The sequence below is a fragment of the Aphidius gifuensis genome, linkage group LG1 (assembly GCF_014905175.1).
Source record: "Aphidius gifuensis isolate YNYX2018 linkage group LG1, ASM1490517v1, whole genome shotgun sequence".
NCBI lineage: Eukaryota > Metazoa > Arthropoda > Insecta > Hymenoptera > Braconidae > Aphidius > Aphidius gifuensis.
Window position 1 is genome coordinate 18,306,666 of NC_057788.1, and position 21,354 is coordinate 18,328,019.

At 36.7% G+C, this 21,354-nt stretch overlaps 1 protein-coding gene across 1 annotated transcript; it reads right to left on the reverse strand.

Annotated features, from left to right (window-relative positions):
- Positions 1-4,724: 4,724 nt before the first annotated feature.
- Positions 4,725-5,324, reverse strand: LOC122860140 (activity-regulated cytoskeleton associated protein 1-like). Its single transcript, XM_044163830.1, has one exon. It carries the CDS (start codon positions 5,322-5,324, stop codon positions 4,725-4,727), a length of 600 nt encoding a protein of 199 aa, XP_044019765.1.
- Positions 5,325-21,354: the final 16,030 nt, after the last annotated feature.

Genomic DNA, 21,354 nt, shown 5'->3' on the forward strand with positions numbered 1-21,354 from the left:
GTGTGGCACATGTTTCGTATATATTCGAGGTCCCGTAGTAGACTTGATACGTTAAACCACGACCGGTGCTAGTTTTCCCCTCCATCCGTCAAAAAGACGAACTCTCCGAAGGCTACGGGCTGGATCGGATACCTATTCGTGTTGCGGGCTAGAAAAGCGTGCTGCGCATGTCCGGGACGATAGGTGGGAGAGCGCGCGAGTGGGGATTTAGAGGACTCACAGTAGCTTAGCACAGAACGCTATCGTTAGACGACACAACTTGTCTGGCTCTAGAACTGATCACTTCTCTTCTCTTGACTGGCTCTCTTGGTTCACTACTGGTTCTCTCGACATCGTTTGGATCTCTCGTAAAGGCTCCCTAGGTATCAGACGTTAAGTCCTGGTGAAACTCTGTCTGAATTTCCAATGATGGACTAATACTAATGATCACGCTATATGGTTCTCTCATTATAATAATAATAATTATTATATTCTCGCTACATAATATGTATGTGATGGTTAGACCATCATTACACATAAATGTGTATGTGTGAGTTCACGAATGGATCGCTGTAAATAATAATAATAATATTGAGATATATTATTATTGCAATGGCAACGTATGTGTAAGACCTGGTCACGGATGGATCGCTGTATGGTTCCCTATACAAATTACATATCTCACATGTAGAATATTTGCTCCTACACTTATGATACTTGTGACGTCAATATTTTGCTATAGTATAGTCGCAATGTAATATAGGCGTATGTAACACACTATACCTGGTTCACGATAGTTCCCTCAGGTTTGGTTACGTATTTCATAGTCCGATCAGGTGGACCGCGCCCCTCTACCATTTCTAAGACTGAGTTAGGTTCTCGTATTTTGTTCTCGTTACTCCTACGACTGTTGGCTTCCGAGATAACCAACATGGCTCCCCCCGGTGATTTAGAGGAGGATGGTGAGAAATCCTCGTTGTTAACCTTGGCCGATAGTTCTCGCCGCGCAGGTCAGAAAATCGGTTACATGTTACATTTGTTGTTGTTGTTGTAGTAGTTTTGTTCATTGTGTCACTTGGTACTTGTTGTTGTTTCTCCTACTTACGGTCCTCCTCGTCCAACTCGATATTTAAATTGTTCATTGTTGTCTTGATTATAAAATGATACGAGAAAACAAAAATGATACGGTACTTATTAATTAAATTGTCTAGATCCAAATTGTTATTTACTGGTTTTCATTCAAACATACGATCATTGACAACCTGTCACTTGTTGAAACAACCTCTCACGAGTAAATGAATAATGCGCGCGTCACGTCAGGAAATTAAACTACATAAAAAAAAACAAAATTAAGAAAAGAAAAAAAGAAGGAAAATATTTACAGATGAATAGAAGTATGATTATATTTTTTTTAAATGTCTTTTAAATTCTTTACGTGTACATGCATACTTTCACCCTGTGAATTACTGACCATAACGCGAACTGGACTCAATATTTTAACAACTTTATATATTTCTGAATATTTCGGCATTAATTTAGCATTAATACCATCAATTGCTTTTGACAGAAGGTGCAAAAGAACACGAACTTTATCACCTACTCTTGGACGCCATTCTCTGTGCTTCTTGCGGTAATTTTTCTCTTGATTAGTATACGCTTTTGCTAGATTAACTCTAACTAAATCGAATGTTTCGTGAAGTCGTGCTATCATGGTTTCATGATCCAGTTTCATGTTTGGATTATTCAATTCTACTTCTTTTCTCAAGCTTGTTGGTTGTTCAAGTTTACGACCATAATTTAAATAAGCTGGTTAACATTGAGTACTTTCTTGTTTTGCTGGGTTGTAGGCAAAAGTTAATTCAGGTAAATACTTGGCCCATGATCTTTGTGATTTTCCAACAAATTGTGAAATCATGGTCTTTAACACTCTGTTTACACGTTCTGTTGGATTACATTGAGGTGAATATGGAGGAATACGTAAGTGTTCCATCCCATATTCTTTCAGTGTTTTGGTGAATTCTTTACTTGTGTATTGCGATCCATTGTCACTAATCAATTTCTTTGGACAACCAAATCTTAAAATAATTTTTTCTTTTAATGCTTTAATGATTGCATTACTTGTTGGTTGTCTCAATGGTATGACTTCAATCCATTTAGTAAATTTGTCATGAAATACTAGAAAATGTGTATATCCCTCTGACGATCTGGTAATTGGTCCAACGATATCAGTTGATTCTACTTCCCAAGGTGTGGAAGCGACCGTGGTGCCCATTGTACCTACTCTGCATTGTTGACTTGGCTTGTATTGCTGGCATTTATCGCAAGTGTGAACAAAGCTTTTAATGTCACGTTGCATACCAGGCCAATAGTAATTTAAAGAGGTACGAGCTATCGTCTTCGCAGCTTCCAGATGTCCTGCCGTCAGTGTGTTGTGGTTCTCTTCAATAACCTTTAGACGGAGTCGTTTAGGTACACATTATTTCCATGCTTCACCTCGTTGTTCTGACCAGCCAAGACTGGCGTGTAGATGTTTATATAACATGTTATCATTCACACAGTAATCGGGGAAATTTTCAGGATTTGACAAGACGTTTTGCACCATTTCTTGATACCAGGTACATTGTTGCTCTGGCTCAATTGCAAGAACGACCTGTTCACCTTCAAATTCCTCGTGTTGTTGGTCGTTTATCACTGGTTGTCTCGACAGAATGTCGGCGATGACATTGTCGGTACCTTTACGGTAAATTACTTCGAAATCAAACTGTTGTAAGTACAATAGCCATCTGGCTATTCTTCCACCTGGGTTTTCGAGATTGATCAGCCACTTTAGAGACTGGTGGTCAGTGATCACTTTGAACTTGTACCCTTCTAGGTAATGTCTCATTTTCTTTATACCCCATACAACAGCTAGACATTCTTTCTCGGTCGTGTGAAAATTCTTTTCTGTCTTGGTCAAGGATCTGCTAGCATAAGCAATAACGTGTTCAACCAGTTTGTCTTTTTTTTTGTGTTAAAACTATGCCCAGTCCTTCATTACTTGCATCTGTTTGTAGTATGAATTCATGTTCAAAGTCTGGTGGTGCTAGGACTGGTGCTTCTGTTATTTTCTTTTTCAACATGTTAAATACTTCTTGAGTTTCATCGTCCCATGACCATGGTTAATCTTTTTGGATCAACCTGGTCAATGGTTGGGTAAGTGTTGAACAATCAGGGATAAACCCGCAGTACCACCCTATCATGCCTATAAAACGTCTTCTTTCACTGAAGTTGGTGGTGGGATACTGGTTATTGCTTTGATTTTTTCTGGATCAGCTTTTATACCTTGTTCATCAACTACGTGACCTAGGTATGTAATTTTTGTTTGTAAACATTTGCTTTTCTTATCGTTTATTTTTAAACCAGCATCATAAAGTCTTTGTAACATTATTTCGACTATTTTAACGTACTCTTCGAGCGTGGTATATAAGATTACAATGTCATCCAGGTATACAAATACTTTGTCGTCATAATCAACACCCACCACATGGTCGAACAAACGTTGAAAAGTTGAACTTGCTGAGTGCAAACCAAATGGCATCACCTTGAAGTGAAATAAACCACGACCTGGTACCGTGAATGCTGTGATTTCTTGGCTAGCAGGATCCATTGGTACTTGCCAAAACCCGTTCTTTAAATCAATGGATGAAAAATATTTAGCGTTTCTTAATTTATCCAGTGTCGAGTCTATTTGTGGCAGAGGATAAACATCCTTCATTGTCACGTTGGTAACCCTCCTAAAATCAATGCAAAACCTGTATTCTTTGTTTTTTTTCTTCACAAGTACAACTGGAGAACTCCATGGACTTTTTGATGGCACAATAACACCTTCGTTTAACATTTTATCAGTTTCTTTGTTAATTATTTCTTGCATTGCTGGATTTCTTGGACTATATCTGGTTTTAATTGGTTCCACATTTGGTTTAAGATGTAATTTATGAGTCACCAAATGAGTTCGTCCTGTCACGTTTTCAAATTGTTTCAATTTTTCTTGAATAATGTTATTGGCCATGCTCATTGTAATCTCGTTATTTCTTGTCTTTTCTGTGTTAACAATATTTAATTGAATTGTTGGTCCAAACTGCAATTCTAGATTGATTTGTTGCAGGATATCAATTCCTAGAATTATATCAGTTTTTAACTTTGGCATAACCATGAATGTGTACTCGATTTTACTGGCTATATTTGCCTCTACAATAATCTGTCCATCAATTTGTGCAGGGTTACCGTCGGCAACCGTGACTTTGTAATGATGGTAATAGGGTTGCCAACTTCCTTTTCTTGATATCTTCCCACACAGAGTGACCAATAAAAGACCGTCCAGCCTCAGTATCGATCAGTTCTTTATATAATATATTACCGATTATTACGTTTACAAATATACGACTATCTTTGACAAACAACAGTTGCTGGTTATTGTTGGTTGCTTGTGGTCTAAGTTGTTGTTGAAATTGTTGTGTAAATGATGGTACAGTAAAAGAACTTGTTGGCTGGAAGACTGGAGCTTTTACACAGCTTACTGGTAGTGATGAAAATGGTCTGTCATTCGACTTATTCTGGTTCTTGTCTTGACCTGATGGTACTTCAGTCTTTGGTGGTAGACGTGGTGCCTTTGAACACACACATTCTTTGGTCCATACTCCCAGTTTACCACATTCAATACAGAACTTTTTAACGGCATTGCGACAATCTGGTCTTCTGTGACCTCGTTATCCACAACGCCAGCAACATTCATATTTAGCAAATGGTGTATTTACTAATGCTGCTACTTCATTTTTCTGTATTAGTTTCTTTTTTTCAGGTTCGACTTCAATGGTTACTATACTGTTTTTCTCTTCCGCCAGTATGCGTTCGAATTCATCAGTAAGACGTATCAGGTCATTTATGTCATAGATATCGTTCCTTCTGATATATCTTTTATATTCTGGACGTAGATTTCTCCACAAACGGTCTAGTTGAGCTGTGTAATTCATACCACCATGTCTTCTCATCAGTATTTGTAATTGTGTCACGTATACTTTTGCTGATTCATTACTTGCTTGAACGCGATTACGTATACGATCTTCCAACTGCATGTGAATATCACCTGGAGCGAAATATCGCTTTAAGTCATAAGCTAATTCCTCCCAGGTTCTCCATGTTCTTATGTTGTTCCTGTACCACTCACTAGCTTTGTCTTTTAAAAACATTGGTATGCCTTTAATTAATTCTTCTTGTGTTAATTGATAATAGGTCGTAACCCCTTCAATTCTCTCTAGAAAAGACATAACTGCTTCTTCATCACCATTAAATGTGGAACTACAGTACATCAGACTTCAAATTTTCAGTGCTATTGAACGCCGTCACAAAGCTCAGCAATATATTTCACTCAATAAACTCAATTCACTAATTCACTAAATATTAATTAAACAATTAAACACTTTATTACACAATTTTAACAATGATGCAACGGCAGCTGTCAAAGAAACTGGTATGGCGGTGTAGCAGCATGAAACGCTCAGAGCAAAGTGAGGTCGGTTGGTTGTACAACCATATAAAATCTAAACTACGTGCCGAAGCATTTCGTTTGCGACGTAACCCTAGGAGTTGTTGCCTGCGCTCTCGAGAGAGCCGATTCTCAATTCTACCCACCCTCCAGGACACATCACCACCAAGCTTATTGACTCGCCAAAATCCAGAGCCGGTTATATGCTTATAACTGAGCGATTCGGTTTCCTTGCACTCCTAATCACTATGCGCTCACTAGCCTCGGCGTAATTGAAAATACAAGTATTCACGCGGGGAACCTCGGGAAGGCTCGCTCGTTGTGACAGCCCATCAATCACCAGTTTTTTGAAAAGGAGCTGAAGACAAAGGCACCTCTCCATTTTCTCACTCTGCACATACGCGTTTATGTTACAGAGTGGTAGTTTTAATTTTTTCTCTATTCACAAATGTACAGAGTTTTCTCACTCTGTATAAGCTTTCATAATACAGAGTGGTCTATATACATCCGAAGATTTTGTTCACACATTTTGTGTGAAGTTTCCTTACCCTGTACAAGCATTCGTCTTGATACAGGGTAGTATTTACATATTATGCAAAGTTTCCTCACTCCGCATAAGCTTTCATAATACACAGTGGTTTTTCGGATATATACCATTCGGTATTTATTAGTTTTGGTATAAATAATCATCTGGTGACTAAGTCAACCATTCCGACTCGTTGCTTGGTACTGTTCATAAGACCTGAACTGTCTACAATTATTCTACCCGGTTGTACAACCGGCGACGAGATTCTCGGCACTCTATACTCACCAACACAAACTCGTGTGCGCGTGAAGTCCACTAGCGACAACTACACAGTATGGCCGACAACCGCGCGAGTATTCAAATATTTTAATATAACTTTTTAGTGATTTTAGGGTTTTTCAAGGTTTTTATATATTGTTTTGCTTATTTTGAAAATACTATTTGATTAATATCGCGTTCTCTATAATTAATTACGTAATTAGGCGGAGTTGTCAATAAATATTGCGCGAAAGTACCTATTAATATCGCACCCAATAGATAATAAAATTATAAACAATAGAGTTGTTAGACAAATAAATATAAGTTAATATCGCGTTTTCCAAAATTAATTAAATGATTAGACGGAGTTGTTAGTGGGTAGTCGCTCGTTACCTAGCCAATAATATCGCGCCTAATAATCATCAATTTATAAATAACGGAGTTGTTAACTATTGAAAATTGATTTTAAAATTTTTTCTTGATAACGGGTCCCTGTTGGGGCGCCATTTGTAACGTGACATTTTTGCATGTTACCTTCTCGGACTAATTATCGAGTATTTTATTTGATTTATTTATAAATTTATCTCGAAACACAAAACTAACCAAACCCAATAACCAAAAACGTCAATTATTATTATTTTAATGTTAAAATCGTGTAGTTTTTAATTCGCCTTAAACTCGAAAAAGGCATGAGCTAAAATCATGAGTTTTCAATTCGCCCTAAAACTCGAAAAGGCATGAGTTAAAATCGTGAGGTTTCGAATTCGCCCTAAATCTCGAAAAAGGCATAACACATTCATACCCAAGAACACAAAAGATCAACAAATCAATCAAATAGCGTATCAGTAATTAGCCTAGCGGGACGCTAGAATCGCTCAGTGTGTTGGTTGTGGTAGAAGGGCCGGATAAAGTCAGAAGGGAAAAAATAATTAATCAACTCAAAATAATTAACAAAACACATTATTATTTTTATACTCAAAACCAAAACGTAGGATTTATTTATCCAAAACTTAAACGTTAATCCAAAATACAAAACGTAAACTCAATAATCCAAAACGGACAACAAAACTTACGCGCGACCTTGAATTTAATATATTAATTAAATTAACAAAAGGGGAACGCGAACCTAATTATTTAAACAAAAATAAAGTAAATAGTCAAAACGTAAATGTATGCTTGACATTGTCCATGATTCACACGGACAACGCCCCAAAACCTACTTACAAAATCCACGTGTCTGCTAGGTCTCCAGCTAGACACATGAGTACCCTAATATACGTAAACCAAGAGCTGATCACGAAGCGTGTGCATCTCACCACGTCCCGCAGCCAAGAGAGAGAGTTCCGCCCGAAATTTTTCGGAGCAGCTTGGATCTACCAAGCTGTCCCCACTCAAAGTTATCCCTTCTCTCTTTTCTTGATAAAGAAAGGGGAAAATATACTAAATAATAATCATAGTAGTACAAAAAGAAAATATTGAATAATAAAATATATATATATAATAAATGAAACGGAGACGTTGGTTGAAGGATTCGTTTGCTTGATGACTTTCCAGGTATAAGGCAGTGAGAATCACTACAAGATGATATTATTACAATTTTTTTAAAATTTTTTTCGTTTAACAAATAAAAATATTTTTAAGCTTACTGAATCTATATATCAAAATTTTTTTTAAAACGTTTTGACAAAAAAAAAAGATGTGATAGTTTCCATTTTACCGTAAGTTTCAATCTCTTTAGGAACGAAAATAAAATAATTATAATTTTTTTTTTTAAATTCTGAATATATATATTATTATATTTTTATTGACTTAGAATTTGAAAATTTATGAATAATGTATCGACATGTTTATTTCTATTTTTTCCCTTATTATCATTGTTTATAAATAATCATATATAATCATCATTTTTTTTTTCGTGTTTGTTTTCCTAAGCGCTACAACTTTTCCGAATATCATTTTCAAATCAAAGCCATTTTTTTTTGAGGAAAATCCATCAACAGATAAAATCGGGCCGAAAAAAAAGTGATTTTATCGAAAAATTTTTCAAATAAAAATTGTTAGTTTTGAAGTAAGAAACATTTTGGTCCAAAAAAAAATACAGTATCCATTTAAAAAAACTATGTTCATACCTGAAACTCCGCCATTTTGAATTTTTTGAATTTTTTTTTTTTTTTTTTTATTTGTCCCCCTCCAAACCCTACAACTTTTACTTGAATCATTTTTCAATTTGAGCTATATTTTTCAAGAAAAATTCATTATCTAATTAAAATGGGACAGTCTGTATAATTCATCTTCTTCCTATCATGGCTTTTTCTTTTTTTTTTTTCTTTTTTAAATTTTATATATTATTATTAGTTAGTATATAATTGATACCAACTTTTTTGTTTTTTTTTTTTATTGAAAATAAATAAATTTATCTAAAACTACTATAATTTACTGAATTATATCTAATAATGTCATTTTAATATTCGATATATAATTCATCTTCTTCATGTCATGTCTTTTTCTTTTTTTTTTTTCTTATTTAAATTTTATATATCATTATTGGTCAGTATGTAATTGATACCAACATTTTTGTTTTTTTGTATTGAAAATTAATAAGTTAAACGAAAACCACTATAATTTAATGAATTATATCTAATAATGTCATTTTCATATTTGATATATAATTCATCTTCTTTATGTCATGTCTTTTTCTCTTTTTTTTTTTTTTTTTTAAATTTTATATATCATTATTGGTCAGTATGTAATTGATACCAACATTTTTGTTTTTTTTTTTATTGAAAATTATTAAATTAAACTAAAACTACTTTTATTAAATGAATTATATCCAATTATGTCATTTTAATATTTGATATATAATTTATTTTTTAAATTGTATATATCATTATTGGTCAGTATGTAATTGATACCAACTTTTTTGTTTTTTTTTATTGAAAATTAATAAATTGAACTAAAACTACTATAGTGTAATGATTTATATCTAATAATGTCATTTTAATATGTGATATATAATTCGTCTTCTTCATATCATGGCTTTTTTTTTTTTTCCTTCTTTCTTAAATTTTATATATCATTATTAGATAGTATATTATTATAATTATTATTATTATTTATTTATTCAAAACTCAACAGAGGCTATTGCTTCCAATTACAGAGTTCGTTTCTCATGACGTAATTGTTATCTTTACATTTACATTTATATTTATATATACATTTATTACAATTTATTCTGTGCAGCTATATACAATTATTAATATTCAAGTTTATTCCTATATCGTTTTGTTGTTCCATGAGATTAGCATATTATTTTATTTTATAGACATATTATTGAGATTTAATTTTGGTATTCTAATTTTCCAAATATTTAAATGATTATTTCAAATATCAAATGAATATTTGGAATATTAAATTACTATTTGAAATAAACAGCCTTATGTTGGGCTGTCTTATGATGACAGAGCAGAGTTACCTATCTCTTACATGTAATTAAGCCCTGAAGGTGCCTCACAGACACATCTTTTACATTTAATAAACTGTCAATAGATAGTCCAGTCTCAGACCAGTTCATACTTTGTGCCAGCCTGTGTGATGGCAAGCTCTCTTCCAGATTGGTTTTCATGATATTTACATAGAACTTTTTATTGGTATTTCTGGCTCTTGTAGAAGCAAAAGCAGGCATTGCATCATACAGTGTTTTATCCCTGATTATACCCTGTAGTAATTTTAGGCAGAAGGAGACAACACTACACCTCTCCTCATATCCAACTCAACCATGTTAAATTTATTATATATATATTTACAGTCCGATCCTCTTTGAGGATATTTACCAGTGACAATAAATTCAGCATATTTTAACATTTTTCTTTGTATCATTTCAAGACGTTTGCTTGTTGTTATATTCAGATTACCACATACAATCATACCAGACTCTAATTTACTTTTTACGTAGGCATTATACAGTGTAATAAGTGTTTTGGGTGTGTTAAATTGCTTACTATACCTGAAGATAAACCCCAGCATTTTATAAGCTGAGCTGATGATGTTTTCAACATGAAGGTCAAATTTTAAATTACTTTGGAACATAATACCTAGGTCTAAGCATTGTCAACTCTTTTTAGTGTTTTATTGTTTATACTGAAATTATAAATAATTTTTTTATCTTTATTTTTACCAAAAGAGCATACCTGGCATTTATCTTCATTTATAATAAGGTTTTTACGTTTACAATTCTCAACAAAAATTTCTATTAATTTCTGTAGCCTAACACAATCATCCGTATCACGAACAGCTAGAAACAGCTTTGCATCATCCGCATACATGAGGTGCTTAGATGTTACACCATCACCAATGTCATTTACATAGATGTTGAGTAGGAGTGGGCCCAGGTTCGATACTTGGGGCATTCCCGATGTAGGAACATATGGTGCAGACAGCTCCCCACCAACGTCAACATAGCTGTTTCTATCTGTTAGATATGAGTAAACTATCTTTATGATCCGAATAGGTAGACCTATGTCAATCAGGCACCCTACCAATATACCAAAATCAACTTTATCAAATGCTTCAGACAAGTCTGTGTATACCACATCAACCTGATAATTTTCCACATCTGCAGGAACAATGTATTGTAACAGTGATAGTAGGTTTGTCACAATGGATCTTCCCGGTAATAATCCATGTTGCCAATCAGCTATTCTATTTCCGATTAATTCAAATATTATGTGTGATAAACAAGCTTCAATTATCTTGGACATTGGTGATCCAATTGACACAGGTCTGTATTGTTCTACGTCGTTAGGCAGGCCTTTGTTTTTATACAAAAGGAACAACCCTGGTTTTTTTGAGTTTATTTGGATATATACGTTCTTCTACGATTTTATCTAACAATATTGCTATTGGATAGGTAAGATGTTTGTAACATACTCTGACTACACTACTAGGAATTGCATCTATTGCCATTGATTTTTTATTTGGTAGATTTTTGATAATATTGCTAATTTTTTCTACGCTTAGGAAATTAAATATATTTACTGTTTCACTGTCTGAAGTTAATAGGTCATGAGACTTTACATCAATATCTGATGCTTTGTTATACACACTATAAAAAAAATTTGCAAATGCATTAGCAATGTTTTTATTTGATGTAATTTTAACATTGTTTACTACTAATTCCACAACGTGGTTTTGTTTTTGATTATTTGATTTAACATTTCTAACTCTGTTCCAAAAAATCTTGGGGTTATTAATTAATGCATTTTCAAGTCTATCATTGTATCTTTTTTTAAGACTCCTAATAATTTTTTTTGTGTCACGTCTAATAGTTTTATATTCAATAAGATACTCACTTCTGTTGGATTTTTTATACAAGCTCAAAAGTTCATTTTTACGTTTAATATTGTTTTTCACTTCCCTGTTGTACCATTTAGGATACTTATTATCATATGTTATTTTGAAAAGAGTTTTAGGTATGGAACAACAAAAAAGGGTATATAAGAGTTTGTACAGATCATTAGCTAAATCATTAACATTATTTTTTTGTGTCAATACTGACCAGTTAATATAAGTTATATCATGTAATAGTAGTTCATAATTCACTTTGTTGTAATTAAAATGTTTAGAGTTGTACCCATCCTTAGTATTGTCATCAGTTGTATTATTACTGATATTATTCTTATGTGTTGTATATGTGATTTTAGATTGTATGACAAACTGCAGAAGTGGGTGTGCCCTATCTATTCTGGTTAATACCTCATCAGGTTCCACCATACTAACATTAAAATCATAACTAATATTTGACAAGATTAGGTCAGGTAAATTTCCCTTATAGTTTAGTATTCTGTTAAATTGTTTCAGCCCAAGTAACAATGACATATTTTTTAACGTTTTAACTTTTTGACTTGTTACCTTATTATTATTATTATTACTACTATTCTTAATATTATTGTTTCTCATGTTGCCACTGGTGATGTTGTATTCATTGGCGTATTCTGGGGCATTGAAGTCCCCCACAAGTAGTATGTCACCAATCAAGCTCTCCACGACTTGACTAAGCTCCTCCAGGAACGTTACAAACGTGTTGTTTCTAATATCAGGTGGTATGTATATACCTATGATGTTAATATTAGGTGTATTCGAGTGGACACCTACTGCCTCGATCATTTCATTTTTTAAGTTGAGTTTAGTGGCTTGTTTAATTACTTGGGTATATAATTGATACTAACTTTTTTGTTTTTTTTTTTTATTGAAAATTAATCAATTTATCTAAAACTGAATTTACTGAATTATATCTAATAATGTCATTTTGATATTCGATATATAATTTATTTTCTTTATATTGTAGCGAATCTCGCTGCCTTATAGGACAACTAAGACCAACTCAACGGAAATCCTCCAACCGACGACTCTGTTTATTATTTTACCGTTTACTATTTCTTGTTGTATATTATTATTATCATTCTTTTTATATTTTCCCCTTTTTCACCAAGAGAAAGAGAGAAGGGATAGCTTCGAGTGGGGGCAGACTGGTAGATCCAAGCTGCTCTGAAATATCTTGGGCTGAACTCGCTCTCTTGGCTGTGGGACGTGGTAAGAGATACACGTTTCGAGATCAGCTCTTGGTTTTACGTTATGTAGGGTACTCATGGGTCTAGCTGGATACTCAGCGGACACGTGGATTTTTAGGTTAGGTTTTTGGGGCGTTGTCTGTGTGGATCATTAGACAACGTCAAGCATACAATTTTTCATTTAATAATTTAGTTAATTAATTTCGTTAGAAACGCGGTCCCTTTGATTATTTAAATAAATTCAAGGTCGCGAGTAAGCTTTGTTGTACGTTTTGAGGCTTTTGATTACGTTTTTTTTGGACTTTGAGACTACGTTTTTTTGTATTTTGGATTAAGGTTTGGATAAATGAATAATTTCGTTTTGGTTTTGAGCATAAAATAATATTGTGTTTTTGTTAATTATTTCGATTTGATTATAATTAATTTTTCTTGTAACTTCACCCGACCCTTCTACCACAACCAGCACACTGAGCGAGTCTAGCTTCCCTCTAGGCTAGCTGTTGATAATTATTTGGCTAAACTATAATATAATTCGTTTATTGAGTATATTTGCTGCTATTTTGTGTCTTGAGAATGAATGTGTTAAGCCCCTTTCGAGTTTCAGGGCGAATTGAGAACTCATGATTTTAACGTATACCTTTTTCGAGTTTTAAGGTGAATTTAAAACTACACGATTTTAATAATATAGTAATATTAATTAGTAATTTGGGTTTTGAGTTTAGTCAGTTTTGGTATTTTGGAAGTAATAAATAAATAAACCAAATAATATTTTCGATAACTGGTCCGAGAAGGTAACACGCAGAAATGCCACGTTACAAATGGCCTGGGCGAGGGACCTGTTGTCAGGAAAATTTTTAAAATCAAAATTTTAATCGTTAACAACTCCGTTATCTATGAATTATTAATTATTAGACGCGATATTATTGGCTAGGTAACGACCGACTACCCACTAACAACTCCGTCTAATCAGTTATTTCTTTTAGAAAACGCGATATTAACCCATACTCATTTGTCTAACAACTCCGTTAATTATAAATTTTAATTGCTTGATAGGTGCGATATTATTGGCTAGTAAACGCGTGACTACCCTCTAACAACTACGCTGAATCTCGTGAAAAATTATATATAACGCGATATTAAACAAATGGTACTTTTAATCAGGCTAAAATAATATATAAGAACCTTAAAAACTCTAAAAAACACTAAAGAACCCAGTTTTCAATTTAAATATTCGCGCGGTTATCGGCCATGTTTTGTAGATGTCGCTAGTGACTAAATGCGTGCAAGCTTGCATGTGTGTGGTGTAAGGGCGCCGAGAGCAACGCAGCCGGTTGTACAACCGACTGGCCTCACTTTGCTCCAAGCGTCCGATGTTACTACACCGCCATTGCACAACTTTGACAGCTGCCGTACATCTTTACTGAAGAAGTTATATAGTTAAATTAAATTGTTTATTGAGTTAAATTGAAGTGCCAAGAGGTTATTAATTAATAATATATATTGTTGGTCTACAAAAAGAAAAAAAAAAGGTAATTATATTATTTTAATTACTAGTTTTGTGTGGCTTCGTGGGCACCCACGAGGTCCGCGAATAAAAAACGAATAAAATAAAAGTTGACCTGGTGACTTATCGCCGTGGATTAACACTTTTATTTTATTTATATTAAGGACAAAATCTATAAAACATAATATCATAAATTAATAAATTTGTGTAAGATTAAATAAAATTTTTAAGTCCTTGTGTATGATCACGAGGCAGAATAAAATAAAAGTTGACCTGGTGACTTGTCACCGTGGATTTTATTCTATTTGATTGTGTGTGAATAATATCAAAATAAAAGTTAATATTGTGTGTTCTATATTATATATAAATTAATTGTTTATTAACTATTAAATTATTGTTGAAATTTTGTCGAAAAAAAAAAAAAAAAATCATCGTGCCTTTGTTTGCCAGAGGCCCTTTGTCGTGCGCGTCGCTCTCTCTCTCACTCTCACGCGTCTATCTGGAAAATCAGGCGACACAAAGGATCTCCTTTGTGTTGCTTGTCGGGCACGTATTGCATCATCCCCTTTTGTTTTAAATTTATTGGGGGGATTGTTTAAACAATTAAAGTATTAAATAACAATATTTCTTTTTGAAAAAAAAAATTAAAGTTAAGTTGTTACGGGCTGATTGAATTAGTTGATTTTTTTGGTTCTGGTTTTAAATAAAATTAAAATTAAATTGTTTATTGAATGAATTTGAATTAGTTTATTTGTTTAGATAAATAGACTGCATTGTGGACCAGGGCAATCTAAAATTTGTTTATTTCAAGTGGATTGTTCTGGATCGGTCATTCCTATTTAAAGCTAATTGTAGAATCATTTGGTCAATTGATTTAGTTATTATTTAAATAATATAGCCGACTCGCGTATAATTAGATTGTTCGTAGCTGGTCACTCAGGCACCAAATCAATCATCTTGATTATTATTTATACGGTCGAGTTTTAGAGTAGATTATTGGGGGATAAATTAATTACGGTAACTGGCCAATCAGATACCAATCCAAGTAATTGATTTATCTCATACGGTCAAGTCATTGTATAGTGATTGGATTGTTGGTAGCTGGCGACTCAGATACCAAGTCCATCAACTTAATTATTATTTAAACGGTCGAGTTTTAGAGCAGGTTGTCAGAAGATAAATCAATTACGGTAACTGGCCACTCAGATACTGTTTTAAGTAATTGTTCTATCTGTTCGGTCGAGCTTTATAATAGAATTGTTTTTAGAATTAATCAATTAAGGTAACTGGCCACTCAGATACCAACACAATTAATTGATTTATTCGACGGGTAAAATATCTGTAACAAATTGATTAGCCGTTGTCTTGGCCGACTCAGGACCTAATCAGCTAGTTTTGGCTATAAATTGTTCGATTGGATCGTTAATTCGGGATTCTCAGTATAACAGTTGTTCGATGTTAATATACGGTTGCTAAATTCGTGATTTTAACCGGGCCGTGTTATTAGCTAGCTTGATTAATAATTAAAACTCATTTTTGTCAATAAATCGCTATATTATCGCTATATCGATTTATTCTCGATTATTTCCAATAAGAATCAGGGAATCATCTCTGTGTTGATCAAAAGGAATTTTGACTAATTCTGACGTAAAATTCTGATAAATTAAAAATAACAACTTCGATTTTGATTTACGTAATTGTTGTTGGTCCACCACATTGACCCACTTGTGTTGTTGATTAATCAATATGTCGAATAATGTAGCAGTTGTTAAAAAGCGAGGTAGGCCACCACGTAACCCTCCAACTTTAGGAAGCGCGGCTAGCTCCACCACGGAATTGAATGAAGATCTGGCTGCTGGATCCGTGATTGGTGATGTTGTCCCAGCGGTTACGCTGACACAAGCATCACCGGAGGATCAGGCAACTGGTAATTCAGGTCGACTCCCATCTCGTCCAGGCTCTTTTCTCTCTTCTATAGGAAGCTTTGGAGATTTATTTGGGGATGACGTGGATCCCGGGGATAATAACAATTCGGTGGACCCCCCTCGTCTCCTTAGCGAACGTATTACCACTCCGACAGGTCAATTTCCGCTGACGGGGATTTGTTTCTTGGACCTTCAGGTGGCGGATCCAATCCACCCCTGGCTAAAGGACTCACCAAGACTAACAAAATTGCAAGAGAAAAACCACCAGTACCAACACTACCACGTTTTGTTGACCTGCCGCGAGACCATGAAGGTCCAGTCCTACGTAGTAGGTTCAGCTCGCGTAGACCGGCAGGTGATGATCTACCAAGTCGTCAGGTTGATCCTGATGATGATCTAGGTAGACTCAAACCACCACGCCAACAAAAGACTAAAACCCAGGCGGATGACCGCCAGGTTTTAAACTCAAATTCGCGTCGTCTTCCAGAGGCACCACCATATATCCCAAGACGTCAGGATTATCCTGAAGATAACTTGGAGTATTTGGAGCCCCCACGTCCTCAAAAGACCAGAAACTTGTTGTATGATCAACGAGTTTCTGGAGCAATCTCGCGCCGTCTCCCAGAGGCACAACCATGTATCCCAAGGCGTCAGGAATATCCTGAAGACGAATTGAAATATGTGGAGCCACCAGTTAGACAAAGGACCAGAATTTTGTGATATGATTAACGAGATTCTGGTGTATATACTCGCCACCAACCAACAGAGCGTGAACGGGTTAGTTCAAGTCATCCAGGTCGCCCTGATTACGACTTGGGTTATCAAGATGCTCCGCGTCGCCAAGTAATAAGTCCATCATTAGAAGACCTTCGGATTGTAGAACCGAAACCACGTCGTCAGAATCCCGTGATAAGGGTACTTCTAAATTTTCACCTCCAACTCTCTGGAAAACCAGGAGAGGATGTGGAGGGATTCCTTTTTAGAATTGACCAAGCGCGAGAAATAACCGTTGCCTCTGATCAAGAAGTCCTTTCGGCTCTCTCTTTTTGTTTACGTGGTCCTGCGTGGTTCATGACCCACCTCGAAGACTTGCATAGTTGGGAAGCTGCTCGAGAAGCTTTTCGTGATAGCTTCGCAGATCCCGACTATCAACGGGCTCTAAGAGAAGAAATTGACAAGCGCACTCAAGGTTCCACGGAATCTATTCGAAGCTACGTTTCATGCATACGGGGTTTGTTCCAACGAACAAATCCACCCTGGCCTGAAAGTGAGCGCGTCATCTATACAATTCGGAATTTATTGCCTTCGTTCCAACGTTTGATTTCCGCTCGAACGTGTCCAACAATGAGAGCTGTGGAGGCGGAGGCAATACGACAGGAGAGGATCACCCAGATCGCTCAGACTCGTCGTCCGCCTCCGAGACCAGAACTTTCGTTGTGCCCAGGTTTCGCTTGCCCAACATCGCGCACTGTGACTTTCGCTCATTCTCGTCCATCACGCACCAATGAAGTACGTACTTTAATCGAGGAAGATGACTTCTGTATGAGTAACTGTAACCACAGACTCGAAGAAGATCTTGAACTCCACGCACTTCATCGCGAGATTGAAGGTAATCGTGATCGGGTGAAAGTATCAAAAGTACCAATGAAAACAGAGCAAGGGACTCAGTGTTCACCTCCCATGTCTCCGGTACCATTGCCTCGTAATATCATTCGTAGTGCGTCTCCAGTTCCAGGATTCGATTCTCAGCTTGAACGTCCTGGTAGATCCGGGGGTAATGAGATAGAGTGCTGGAACTGCGACTCTCGAGGACATGTTTACCGCGATTGCCATAAAACGGCGTCGTCGTTTTTGTTATCGTTGTAAAAGACCTGGCGTAACATTAGCTTCTTGTCCGTTTTGTAATTCGGGAAACGACAATTGAGTCTCACGGAGCCGGTGCCTGAGCCTCAGTTGGTAGAATCAACCCCGGCAAAGTTGGACAGTAAAGTATCCCGGAGTTCTGTGTCTGATCATAGAGTTTTAACTCCGGAAGAAATACTGTCAACCACACTGTCCCCTATGGCTGCGGAATTCGTTCCAAAACCAGAGCCGATGGTGGAAGTACCCAAAGACAAGAAGACTACAGCATTCCACCTTGAATTAATTATTGGTCCACTTGTTATCCGAGCCCTTGTAGATTCAGGGGCAAATCGTACGTTCGTTGGTCCAGCTGCAACTCAGTTACTGGAACAATCAGGACTGGAGCAGCAGGCCATACCTCCGAGACGCGTCGTTACGGCAAGTGGACAAGTCGAGACTATATTATATTCGGTTCAGCTAGTTTTGGTGGTAGCAGATAAAGCCACAAAGATGGAAGTTCTGGTACTGCGATCTTTGTCGGAGGACTTTATCTTAGGTATGGATTTTCTTCAGACGTCTGGAATGGTGATTGATTTTGGAGATAGGTCGTGGTTTTACCGAGACTGTCCTGAAGTTAAACACTTGTTTGTACCAACCCCCAACGCGTCTAAAGCTCTCCATTGCCACGGGCTGAAAACCCTTGATCCGGACCAAGAATCAAAATCAAACGAACTTTTGTCGAGTAAACTTCCTGAGGCACCACCACCTGGTTCCCCATTTCCTGTCACTCCGCTTACTATGCACTACATTGACGTTGGTGGACACTCACCAATTCGTCAAAAACCTCATCGGGCAAATCCGGCGATGTGTGGTGCCATGAAAGCGGAAGTTGACAAGATGTTGGCTACGGGAATCATTGTTCCATCTCAAAGCGAGTGGGCAAGCCCAGTGGTTATGGTGCCAAAAGGTAAAGGTAGTTGGCGTTTTTGCGTAGATTTCCGTAAAGTCAATGAAATAACCAAAAAGGATGCGTATCCTATACCAGACATGTCAGCTATTCTGGATGAGTTTCGTCTAGCTCATTATATCACCACAATTGATTTTAGCCAGGCCTCCTTTCAAATCGCGCTTACGCCTGCTTCTCAGGAAATAACAGCCTTTATCGTTCCAGGATATGGTTTGTACCATTTCCTCCGGATGCCCTTCGGATTGTCAAATAGTCCTGCGACGATGCAACGGCTAGCCGATCAGCTGCTGGGTCATATGTACTATCCATCGGTATTCGTGTACTTAGACGATATAATTATTGTGACCAAAACCTTCGAAGAACACCTCGTTTACCTCGAGAAGGTATTGCAAGACCTCAAATCAGCTAATTTGACTATTAACCGCGATAAGAGTCATTTCTGTTGCTCAGAAGTCCAGTATTTGGGGTTCATCGTGAATCAGAGCGGTCTCCAGGTTGATCCGGAGAAAACTGCTGCTGTGATGGGTTATCCACCACCTTTGAACCTCAAACAACTGCGTCGGTTCGGGATGGCGTCCTGGTATCGGAGATTCATACCAGACTTTGCGTCTCTGTCAGAACCATTAACCAGATTAACCAAGAAAGGTGTACTCCGGCTTACCACCGCTCCCACCTTGGCGTGTCCAGATTTCTCGGTACCTTTCTTCTTGCAAACCGATGCAAGTAGCGTAGGTTTAGGTGCAGTCTTGACTCAGACAATTGACGATGAAGAAAAAGTTATTGCCTATGCTAGCCGCACGATGACTGACACGGAGACCCGGTATACATTCACCGAGCAGGAATGCCTAGCAGTACTCTGGTCGATCCGGAAGTTCCGCTGCTATTTAGAGGGCTATACTTTCACGGTAATAACGGACCATAGTAGTTTGCGTTGGCTAAATAATCTACGAAATCCGAGTGGTCGCCTTGCACGTTGGTCGTTGGAACTGATGCAATACAGTTTCAACATAATCCATCGCTAAGGTGCTCTTCACCACGTACCCGACGCGCTATCACGAATACCTGATAGAATTGATACTATTGAAGACACTAATATCACGAAAGATTATTGGTATTGTAAAAAGTTTCGCAAAGTCCACCATTGCCCGGATAGCCACCTTGACTGGAAGATAGTTGGTGACTGCTTGTATTTCCACAGGCCCCAATCTTTCATTGTCACGGAATTTCAAGACTTATCAGCCTGGAAGTTGGTTATTCCAAGGGAATTACGCGAACAAGTCATTCAATCGTGCCATGATCCACCTCATCAAGGTCACCTGGGAATTGACAAAACATACAGGAGAGTTATGCAATACTTCTGGCCAAATATGTTTCGTGAAGTCACTAGGTTCATCTCTCGTTGCGAAATTCGTCAGCGGACAAAATCTGACTCAGCCAAACCTCGCGGTCTAATAGGTAAACGTTTAGTACAGGAACCATCGTCGATCATAGCCGCAGATATTATGGGACCGTTACCTCGTTCACGTAATGGCAAATCTTATCTCCTCGTCGTTCAAGATCAGATGACTAAGTACGTCGAATTGGCTCCTTTACGTGTAGCTAATGGACGTGTTATTCGTGAGCGACTTGAAGATTTGATAGTTTTCCGCCACGGTGCCCCTCGAACATTGATTACATCCTTTGCGAATACTGGTCGTGAACCTCGTCCACCAAATTCTCTTCGGCACAGATCGGAAGGCCAATCCGATCTGGTACCGGTACCGATAGAGAAATGGAATGAACGGATGAGACGTCTGAATATTCTTCGGCAAGCTTTGATCTTAACTAGGGAAGAAGCTTCAGACAGACAGTCCACCCAGTACAATTCACGACATAGACCTTTCGAATTTTCTGTTGGCCAATTAGTTCTTAGAAAGACCCATCGCCTTTCAAATTCAGCTCAGCAATACGCAGCTGGACTTGAAAAACGGTTTGAAGGACCTTTTGTCATCACCCAAAAATTTTCGGCTACTCGTTACGAATTATCAGATTTCGCTGGCAAGGTCTTAGGACAAACAGCGATTTCTGATTTGAAACCCTGGATAGCCTTCAATACTTAATAGTCACACAATTGCTACCGTATTTCTTTTCTTATATTGTTGTGAATGAGAGGACTACGTTCAAACAGCAAGTCTTCCAGTGATCCATCAATATGCAGAAGACAGACTCGATCGACTGGTAAAGACCTGAGCAAAATGAGACCACCAGTTCCATTAATCATTACACA

What these genes read in the sequence shown, in the direction of transcription:
- LOC122860140 (XM_044163830.1), bottom strand. Translation starts at nt 5,324, where the DNA reads ATGTACTGTAGTTCCACATTTAATGGTGATGAAGAAGCAGTTATGTCT.